This window comes from Triticum aestivum, chromosome 1A, assembly GCF_018294505.1.
Source record: "Triticum aestivum cultivar Chinese Spring chromosome 1A, IWGSC CS RefSeq v2.1, whole genome shotgun sequence".
NCBI lineage: Eukaryota > Viridiplantae > Streptophyta > Magnoliopsida > Poales > Poaceae > Triticum > Triticum aestivum.
Genome location: NC_057794.1, coordinates 592,371,101 through 592,381,938, shown reverse-complemented (window position 1 = coordinate 592,381,938; position 10,838 = coordinate 592,371,101). Strand labels below are relative to the sequence as shown.

At 46.8% G+C, this 10,838-nt stretch overlaps 1 protein-coding gene across 1 annotated transcript; it reads left to right on the top strand.

Annotated features, from left to right (window-relative positions):
* The first annotated feature begins 1,751 nt into the window (after window positions 1-1,751).
* Window positions 1,752-3,439, top strand: LOC123183210 (uncharacterized). Its single transcript, XM_044595976.1, has 4 exons — window positions 1,752-1,947; window positions 2,178-2,359; window positions 2,494-2,674; window positions 2,763-3,439. The coding sequence occupies exons 1-4, from the start codon at window positions 1,800-1,802 to the stop codon at window positions 2,846-2,848; spliced, it is 597 nt and encodes a 198-aa protein (XP_044451911.1). The 5' UTR covers window positions 1,752-1,799; the 3' UTR covers window positions 2,849-3,439.
* The last annotated feature ends 7,399 nt before the right edge of the window (window positions 3,440-10,838 follow it).

The window sequence follows — 10,838 nt, the reverse complement described above, 5'->3', positions numbered from 1 at the left end:
GGCAAAAAAGACAAAATCAGTCCGAACAGTGCGTGAACAATAAACTTTCTCATAGATCTCAATTTTGTTTTTTTTTGTTTTTGCCGAGAGCTACTCACATGTCCAAACACCATCAAATTTGGAACGGACATCACACACGCCAAAAAATTCAGATTTTTTTGAACTTATGTAGTTTTTTTAATATACTGTTCACGCAAGGGAGCAGATGAGCTCAGTAGCCGTATCGCCCTGTTCATTTGCCTTTTCTCAAAAATATATTCAGGTGGGGGAAGCTCCCCCACCACCTCCAAAATAAAATAAAAACAATAGCAAATAAGAATTTATGAAATATTATAAATAAAGATAATTAAAACACTGATAGATTTGCACTCTGTTATGTTAAAATTCAGAAATTTGAAATATTTGAGGTGTTAAATAATTCATACGGTTCAGCTCAAATTCACCGACTTGTTCGCCAATCCACATTCAACCAAGTCCAGCTGGATCTCACATTTAAACATCGTGCATCTGCATGGAAAAATCAAGGAATCCGTAGCATAATTACTTCCATTTTATTATTACTAAAATAAACGACATTATGTTTTAAGTCCAGATCATGCACATGCTAACTTTGTCTAACTTACGAGGTTAACTTCCTTTTTCTTGTGTTTTTTTTGTGGGACTGTACCCTTTTTCTTGTTAATTGACTCAAATTTAAAAATTGTTGATAAGTTCTTTGTCAACGGGCTATTGTTCCTTAGAACTTCCCTACACATAAGAAATATGAAGTGTAGCTCCGAGGAGAGTGAAGACAATATGGCACACCAATGACCACCATATAAAAATTGACAATCGAGATTATATTAGAAAATACGATCCATTTAAGTGTACATTGGTTTTGAATTCCATTAGCCCAGACAGCTTTTTGTCATGATTTCAGTATAGTTAATTCTATCCTACTGAAGTAAATGAACAACAAACATGTGGAGAAGTTCCCGTAAAGTCTTTTAGTTATTTTGGGCTTTGAAAAATCTCTAACTTAACTTTAGCACTTTTTATTCAATATAAAGTGAATTAGGTTATATAAGTGATTGAAGTTCTAGTAAGAACATAAGAGTTCGAGCGAGTACTAATATATTCTCAATTTGAACTACTACACGCTAATACTTTTTTGATATCAGTGAGCACTATATTTTGATGGGTTAAACATTCATATGGGTCGACATAGTTTTTTCCAGATTGCAAGCCTAGCTCTGCCCTCAAATATGACACGATATTTAAGGTTCAATTCGAGTACACGGATCATCGATATTGCTAACAAATGCAATGTAACACAATATTTTTACCATCCGTACACATACTAGGTTTTGATGACTACGATGCTTAGCTGCCTTGAAGTTTCAGCACATAGATCATTACCTTGTGGCACGCCTGCTTTCAAGTACTCATCACAAGCTCCAACCCCGATACCAAGTAGAATTATAGGGTTCTTTAATTAAGACCCATGGTTTCTTTTGCTTGTAAAAGCGCACGTGCCATGTTGTCATGAATAGATCTGAAGGTGATCAAGTAGGCTATGGTATAAACGAGTCAACTTTCCAAGCCTGCTAGGAACATAATGAGTGTTGCAACGGTTATATTTGTACTTCAGAAATGTGTCCAAAGTTCGACGCAACAGATGCATGGGTGGAGTGGAGTGGCCACTGCCGCCGGCCGCCCACCCCTACTAAGCTGGGCCACTGGTATGGTATATATACGTACGCCCCTCCGCTATCCCTCTCTCCTGTACACATCAACTCTTAAGGTTAACCACATTAGCTATGGATCCGTCTCGCTCTAGCAGGGTCCCGAAGAACAAGTTGTCTGCACCAGAACCTCTTGGGCAAATAACGCCTTCAGAACCGCCTGCTTCTACAAATACATGTCAAGATGATGCAGCACACAAGAGTCAGCGTAAGCATATTGAAGGTAAGCAGACAGGTTCTTGTTGTCCGCTTAGTGTTGAGCTCTAGTTCCTTATCAGGCCTTTTTGTTGACGGGTATACTGCACATCAAACCACCTATCTGGATCTCTAAAAAAAATCTGTGATTCGCTGTTTAACATTTTTTTTACTCAGAGGTCATCTCTTCTTCGTTTGATCAGCTACAATTGCACTTTTTTATGATAGTTAATCTGATACCATCGTATGTACGCGCAGATTATATCTCCCAGCTGAGGCAAAAACTTCTTGATGATTTCGTAAAAACATTCCTGCCGAAACTTCTCGATGATTTCGAAAAAACATTCCTGCAGCGTACCAACTCAAGTGATCCAACAGCTTGCTTGGAAGAATGTAGAATGACATGCGTCGCTGCCCTTGTTTTGAAGGCCGTTCCCCAGGTGAGCTTGGCCCCCGTCCTTAGTGACAAGTGATATGTAATGGTTGAACCTAGATATTCATGGATTATCTCCCATTTTCCTTGAGTGTAAGAACGATGCAACAGTGAACTAATAATGCTCTATTTTGTTTGCAGCATGTGAATGAACATTATGAGTGGAGACTTACGTCAGGAAAACTGCCTATCTTCAAGGAGCTGGAAAATGAAGCCCTCACTCCCACATTCGAGGACCAGAGCATGACCGATGGCCGTACTCATTCTCCACATGAAAATTCAGTCCGTACCACAAATGATGCGAAGGAAGCGACAAGTAAAGGTTCCCTTCTTCCTCTATCTCCTATTCTTTGAACTTAATTGCGGATGAGCTTACTGCTGTGTTAATGAAAGCTGTTGATATCTTTCAGCTCCTCCTGACACGAGGGACTCGTCCAGGATTTCCCTGCCTCTCGGCGGGGCGACCGTCGATCTGCCTGGACCCTCGTTGTCTTAGGATTATGGAGGCACGGTGGATCTCAGTCCTTGCTGATGGAGGGTTCTTGCTTCATTTTTAGTTGTTCTATTGAATCCGTTTAGGGTTTGTGTCCTGCTCAGAAAGACGAGACAGCGTTGGCTATCTGAAGTTGGAATAATGTTCTCCCCGTCTAGCCCCCATTTTGGTGGTGTGTCTAGCACCATCGAAGGGCGTTTGGAGGTTTGTCTCCGGCGGATCTCAAGGGATTCTGTCGGCGTTTGTCTTTGATGGATCCACTAGGATCCGGTATGTTTTCATGTGTCTTCCAGTTGGATCTCTTCGATCTATGTTTCTCTTCATCGGCGGCGTTTGTTGTTGTGGTGCGTTGGTTCTATTGGGCCTTAGCATGTCTACTTTCCGACTGTCTACTACAACAAGGTTTGCACAACTCCAATCAGGGAGAGGTGATGATAATGACGTGTCTTCGGCTCGCTCCAGTGCTTGTAGCCTTTGTTAGTGATCCACGGACCTGGATGTAATTTTTTTACTTCTAGTGTTCTTTGTACTACCTTGATGAATAGATCAGAAATTTTTCCGGCAAAAAATTAAAATAGAAGTTTGATTAAGGAATTATTGAGCCCTAATATGATTCCTGATGTATAATTTTCAATATGCTGATGACGGCATCATTTTCCTTGAAAATTCTATTTCTACTGCTAGAAAAGTTAAACGGCCACTTTCTTTGAACACTTATCAGGAAGAGTTAATTCCATTGTTTACACCCAAAATTGACCCTAGCGACAAAAATTACCCCCAAATCCATTTGGGTCACGTTTTACACATAATTTAAAGATTCTTTCTACATTTTCCCCCACGTGACACAATTTACCCTCAATTTTACTGTTTATTCCAATTAGGTGCTCATTTGGCAGGCCACGTAGACGGTTTTTTCTGGTTTTTCTTCCGGGTTTTTTCGGTTGTCATTTTGGTCCTCGTGAGATTCACAGAAAAACCCTTCTCTCACATATGAGAAAGCAATCTGGTCCTTCCCCACCCAACCTGAGAGGCGGTGTAGGAGATGACGGGCGACTTGTGCTCGTTGCTCGTCGACAGCAGAAGCAACAGTGCACATGGGCTCGTATAGGTTAGGGTGGTGCTTGCGAACGACCGTGTGGGCCGAAGCTGAAGAAGAAGGCGCAGCAGCCAGCCCTATGCGCACTGTTAGAAGGGATTGAGAGGGATTGCTGACATCGTTGGATTTTATTGTCGAGCCTCATGGGCATATATATGATACATGATCTTTTTGGAGTACAAGAAAAGGTAGAATAAATCATACGCTATCCGATGTTTCCTAAATAACCATGATACTCAACATCCCCCTGTACTCACAATGGTAACGACGCAGATGATGAGACTGAAGAAGAATCCAAAGGCAAGCCGACGTATACCCGCCACAGTCGTAACAGTCGATGCATCACGGAAGCTATGGCTGGAGTAGAAACCGACGAGGTTGCTCAATCAAGACGGTAGCCCTTTCTGCCGATGTCGAGGTAGCCGAGAGCATAGCGTGTTGTAGCTGTGGTCGAGGTAGCCGTGCGAAAAACACCGTGGTCGATGTCGAGTCCAGGTAGCCGGCGTCGAGGAAGTCATCGTGGAGCCGCGAACGAAAAGCGTCGGCGGCTAGGTTTGGAGCGCGGCGGCGGTGCCCAAAGTACGCGAGGAAAAACCCGACAATGTGACGAAGACCGGCGCGGACAATGGCGTTCCCGTGCCTAGGGAGGTGGTATGACGCATACCATATAAAAGTCGACGTGCGTGCACGGCGAAGTTGACCACGTGCCATGGCACTACGGCCCGAAGGGGTGACACACCAGCAACGCGCGGGTCGGGGCGAGGGCGGAGAAGACCTCAGATTTGTGGCAGGGACCACGTGCCACGCTCGCTATGGCCCGATGGGGTGACGCAGCGGCAACGCGAGGGTCGGTGCAGCCATGGGGACGGCATGAAGAAGACGACCTCGGGACGACGGTGGACCGCGGGCCACGGCCCTACGGCCCGAAGGGGCGACGCAGCGGCAGTGCACGGATCGATGCAGCCGCAAGAAGAATCGTGGGGCGATGACAGAAACCTCGTGTCACGCTTGCTACGAACCGATGAAACGACGCAGCGGCTGCAAGAGTGTCGGTGCAGCCATGGGGATGGCCACGGGGTAGTGGCGGACCGGGGGACGCGGCACTACAGCCGATGAAACGATGTAGCAGTAGCCCATTGCTGAGCACTTTCCTAGGAGACGATCTTTATCAAATCCTGAGAAGGTGGCAGGAGACATGTGCAGGAAGCAGATCCATGCTAGAATAGGTATGTGAGCACAAACACCCGCGTGAGACGCAAATGCGATCACTGAGCAGCCTAAGTCCTAAGACATGCACACGTGTGTGATCCAAGCCATATGTGGTGCATCCATCGGCTTGACCTGGTGGCCCAACGCGAGCGGCCGCCCGCGTAGGCGCGCGTGCAGCCATCCACGTCCCCGCGAGGCGCGTCTGTGGCCCTGGGCTCAGGCCATTCCGCGCCGGACGACGGCCAGCCACACCAGTACAGGAACACTTCGCAGCATGGCGCACGGTGCAGCAACAAATCCAACTCGATGCAGACCAGGACAACCACCAAGCGGACGACGATGTGCAGATGAAGTCGATGCAGATGTCGAAGTAGAGGTGCGGGAAGGGTCGACGGGCGGCAACAGTAAGATCAACAAGACCTGTGGACGAACCCTAGGTATAAGCGACGTGGCCTTAGATGGTGATCATGGAGATCGACCGTCCCGACACGATGCGGAAACGACGGCGGCTAGGGTTTAGGATTGAGGTAAGGCTAATACCAAAAAGGAAGGATCAAATCCCCCGCAGCTGAAGCTAGCTAGCTGACTTCTCTCCGCTCCCGCGCTCCTCCCTAGGGTTCCTCCCCGCTCCCCATGCCGCCGCCGCCGACGGCCGCGAGCGTCCCGCTCCGCCTCCCTTCCCCCCCTCCCCCGCCCCTCTTCTCCCCCGCGCCCCACGTCCGCTCCCCCTTCCCCCGCGGGCGACGGGCGGACATCTGGTTCCTCTCCTTCGCTCCCACCTCCCGGCCTTCTTCCCTCGCCACCGCCGGTGTGGTCCGCCGGCCCCTGCCCGCACGGCGCCGGCGCCGGCGGGCCGTTCTCTCCCCGTGCGTGCATGGGGAGGCGCAAGGGCCTCCCGATGGCGGCAGTGTAGCTTGGCAGGGGCGGTGTGGCTTGGCGGCGGGACTCCCGCGGGCTTCGGGGTCCTTGGTGCGGTGGCGTGGCCGTTGGTCGCGGGGCGGCGTGGCGGTGCTGGTGGCCGGCAGCGCCCGCACGGCCCAGATCTGGTCCCTTTCGGGCTCCTTCTTGGCTGGGGCGGGCCGGTGGCTCGGTGCACAGTGACGCTCCTCCCAGGTGTTGGTGGCGAGGAGGCGGTGGTCTGTGGGCGGTGGCGGCTTCGTCGGCCCGTGAGCTGGGGCGCGACAAAGGGGTTGTCCAGACCCTTTGGGTTCGGTCAGGCCGCGACGCCTGGCAGGCCCCTTGTCCGTGCGTCCGGTCGGCTCCGCGACGGCGGTGATGGATGTTCCCTCACATCGACTGTGTTGCGAATGCCCCATGCCCACTATCTCTTCTCCCACCCTTAAGGTCTCATGTCGATGGCCTCAGGGAGACGGCGGAGTTGGTTCGGTGACCGTGGTGGCACATTTTGGCGGGCCGTGTGTTGGGCAGTGCACTTTGGATCGTCTGGGGCGATGGCGGGGGTTTGGGTCGGGAGAAATCTCTAGCGGCTCGTCCGGCCCCGACACGGCGACGCCTGCGGGTGTCGCTGTACCTTCCTGAAAGGCGTCGGGTACTCCCTTCCCCGCTCCCCCCTCGCATACCGAGGGAAACCCTAGGACTAGTCCGGGCAATAGCGGTGTCGTCGTCGCCTCCTTCTTGAAGGTGTTGCCTGGCACGCGGCGCTTCAGAGTGCTGGGTGCGTCGAGGTACTAATTCTTTGGTGGGTGCAGCGGTTGTCGGCCATCTTCGTTTTGTTGATCTGCCGTTGTTGGCATTTCTTTCTCTTTCTTTTTCTCTCTCTTTTCTTTAGGCTTATTTGTGTTGCGGCCCCAACAAGTGGGGGAAAACCCTTTATCATAATACCAAAAAGGAATAAAGAAGGATTGGTGAGCCTTGTGTGTGTGTATATATATATGGACTTTTATAACTACCAAACGTTTGGATTTTAGCAATAGGCAAGAATGATGCTTATTTTACTCCATAAATGCATTAGAATAACTAATTTTCCTTTCACGTGCACTTCTTCCTTTAATTACATGCATATATGCACTAAAGGACGAAAAGTTGATGTCATCCTAGATTCTTTCTTTTCTCAAACTTCAAAATGTTTTGTAGTTCAAACCGCCGCTCCGATTGAAAAACCGCCTTGGCCAAAAAAATCGTATCGATGAGATCTTCAAAACTAGATCGCATGTTGATATGTTCCAATGACTTTTTTGGACCAAAAGTTACCATGTCTGGCTACGTAAGTTATCACAAAAGTTACCATGTCATTTACACAAAAGTTTCTAGAGTATGTTTTCAACAAACTTTTATCCCAGGGTCAAAAGGTGATTATGATGTTTGCAATGAGTTATCAGCTTTGTTGTGTATATTGCCATGTTGCACAAAAGTTATCGGTATGTTTTTCTAACAATTTTCATTCACTCATTCAAAAAATTACCATGATTTGTGTATATGAGTTATCAGCTCTCATGTGCTTGTATTATCATGCTTACACATGAGTTAATGGGAGGTATTTTTAAACAATATTTTTCCTTGGTCAAAAAGTTACCACGTCTGGATTAAGTAAGTTATCAGCTCGGTTGTATGTATATTACCATGTTATGTACACATAAGTTATCAGGATATGTTTTCAACAAACTTTTATCCCGGGGTCAAAAATTACTGTAGGGTTTTTAGTGAGTTATCAACTTTATTTTGTATATAATACCATGTTATTTGCACACAAAGTACCAAGAATGTGTTTTTCAACAAATCCCTCCCCCCCCCCTCTCCCGGTTCACCTAAGTATTAGGTATGCAATGCTTCTGTTACCATGATATGCACGCAAATGTTATTAAGGTTATATTTTTCAACAATTTTTCCTCGGGATCCAATTTATCATTGTGTTTGTACCTAAGTTATCATGTATATGATGCATTATTACCATAATGTTTATACAAAAATTACCGGGATACATTTTTGACAACTTTGTTCCTTTAGATCAAAGTTGCCGTGGTGTTTTGTGCCTAAGTTATCAGGTTGTCATGCAAAAATTACTGTGTTGTTTACACATAAATTACCCGGGGATGTTTCAATAATTGTTTCACCCCGATCGAAGTTACCATGCAATTTATACGCAAGTTATCGGGTCCTACTGTCTTCTCTTTTTGCGAGAAAAATCAGCCTAACCTGTATATCAATAAAAGAAGCTTAACCTGTATCTAATCACGAACCTCGCTTGCCATGTGAGCTAATACATTGCTAGTGATTATATAGAGGTAAATTATGTGGTCGGCGGCAACTGCAAGCCGCAAGCAGCGGCCATTGCAGTTGCGGCTAGCCGTATGCAAGCAGCGTGCCCGCACACAACAATCCCATGTGCGTGTCTGCGTAAACAAGCACAGGAAGCTCTCCATGAGCTGATGAGCGAGCTTCACCCAGCGTGCGCACGAGAGCCCGGACGCCCGAGAGCTTGAGCCCGGACGCGAGTTCACAGACCTGGTCGGCGGTCAGCGGCGCACCGCTGCAGAGGAACACCGGTTGCCCGGCGCAGATCGACGCGAACAAGGAGCGGTGGTTTGCCTACTATGCCATTCACGACGCGCTGAGGAGGTTTCTGGAGGCCAAACCCGCGCGCCAGCCCGGGTGGGGTGCTCGCCGTCCTGTTCCCGGCCATCTTCGCTCTGCACGACGAACACGACCTGCTAGCCAGTGTCCGGAACGCGCAATTGGCTGAGTTCCTGGGCGGCACCAACAAGTTCTTGTACGTGGCCGGCCCCTTGCTGCCGTTTGTGGGGAGCTTGCTGCTGTTCGCGGGAGCTGCTGTTCGTGGAGAATAAAGGACCAGATTGGAGAATTCTTGTGTAAAAAGAAACGGTCTAAAATGATACTCTAGCTCAAAAAAACAGACAAAAAAACATCTATGCGGCATGTCTAGTCAGCACAAAATACCCCTAAAATTCGCTTTGGTGAATTTGATGCTACAATGTGGAAGGAATCTATAAATTAAAGGTAAAAATGTGATCGATTCTGAATTTGGGGGTAATGTCAGTCACATGGTCAATTTTGGGGGTAAAAATGGAATTAACTCTATCAAGAAAGAAAATCATTTTCCCGAAAGTGAGTTACTTGCCCATAATTGAGAAGACGAAAGTGCCCTTGTGTTTGCTAGCATACTTTCTTGCAAATTGAAAAAAAAAATCTTTTACTTATTTCTGCATTCCTGTTCATCTATATTAATATAAAAAGACCTAAAGGTGCAGATCCAATTAATCTCGGCTGGTAAATCATGTTAGTCCAATGACCTAGACTGCTTCAATGGTGAGCGCACAACACGTTTAGCGTGTAGTTAATTTCATGCCAAAAATAGTGTTAATCACATAATAACACACAAATAATATCCTACTTAATATCCGCATACACTTAATATACTTCCAAATTAACGTGCATTGCACATACACATTGACTAATCAAAGTAAATTGCGTAAAGAAATACTCCATTTTGTTCCAAAAAAAAATAAAATAATGAAGACGATAGATGTTTGGATAGGTCGTGCCTTTTTTTATGATAGTAGACTACTGAACCTCAAATATCTCTACTCCTAATGGAGCAGTTGGTAGTCTCGCTTCCAGGTTTTTTTTCGTCCCACCTACCATGGTTTTTTTTCAACCGGTTTTTTTCATCACACCATCCCCACCCCTACCCCACCCCATTCACCGCACGCAGTCAGGTTCCGTTTCCCCCCTTACGTCCCCGATTCATGCATGACAATCAATTCTTTCCAAACGCAATCATGCATGACAATCAATTCTTTTCAAACGCAATCAATTAACTTAAGGTAACCAGACACAATCAATTCAATAAAACAGAGCAATATCTCGGGCGATTTTCTTGCTCCCGATATATAATGGTGCTAGCCAATCTGTTAACAAATGAGAAGGAAACAATCAAGTGTATGTAGGGAAGATAATCATGGAGATTGCAGGGCAGTTAAGGCCGTGCGTCACATGCAGGAAGGATTTCCCGAGTTCAGCGAAAGAGAAGGAAATCTGAGTTGGTGAATAGTCTCCACGATTTATTTTCGTCTGGCTTTTTTTCGTCTGGTTTTTCTTCGTCCCACCTCCCACCACCACCCTCTCACCGGTTTTCCTCTTTTCTCGTCTAACCGGCAACACCCAATGTATTTATGGTAATCAATCACAATTAATCCACGTATGGTAAGGCTATAAACTCAGAAATCTCAAATATGATTATTATAGTAATAAATCCATCCAGGTATGGTAAGGTCATAACTCAGGAAATTTCGAATATGGTAATTATATGGCAATAAATCAATCCAGGTATGGTAAGGCTATAAATATAAAGGAAAACTATTCCTATGAGACGTCTAATACATGGCTTTCGTCAGACCAGCATCTCACCAATCGTTTTGGAGCCATGCATCCAACAACGCCTGGCTGTACTATATAACCCCTCCGAATCATCCTCACATCCACCATCAAACCCTAATCAACTACCTCGCCACCCTCTCTGCCACACCTGCCATCTGGATCCTCCTCGCTTCAACCTCGCTCTTATCGCACCACCGCATCTACGTTCGACCAGCAAGTCCTCCGGCAAGAACGCACACACCATGTCGCCTTGATGGCTAAGCATGTGCATGTGTGCTTCATGCCCCCACAATCTGGCCGGTGTGGCACTGTAATTTCGCCGGTGTGCAGACC

What these genes read in the sequence shown, in the direction of transcription:
- LOC123183210 (XM_044595976.1), top strand. Translation starts at nt 1,800, where the DNA reads ATGGATCCGTCTCGCTCTAGCAGGGTCCCGAAGAACAAGTTGTCTGCA. An exon ending in TTTTGAAGGCCGTTCCCCAG is followed by an intron (nt 2,360 to 2,493) that starts GTGAGCTTGGCC and finishes TTTTGTTTGCAG; the next exon opens with CATGTGAATGAACATTATGA. An exon ending in GAAGGAAGCGACAAGTAAAG is followed by an intron (nt 2,675 to 2,762) that starts GTTCCCTTCTTC and finishes GATATCTTTCAG; the next exon opens with CTCCTCCTGACACGAGGGAC.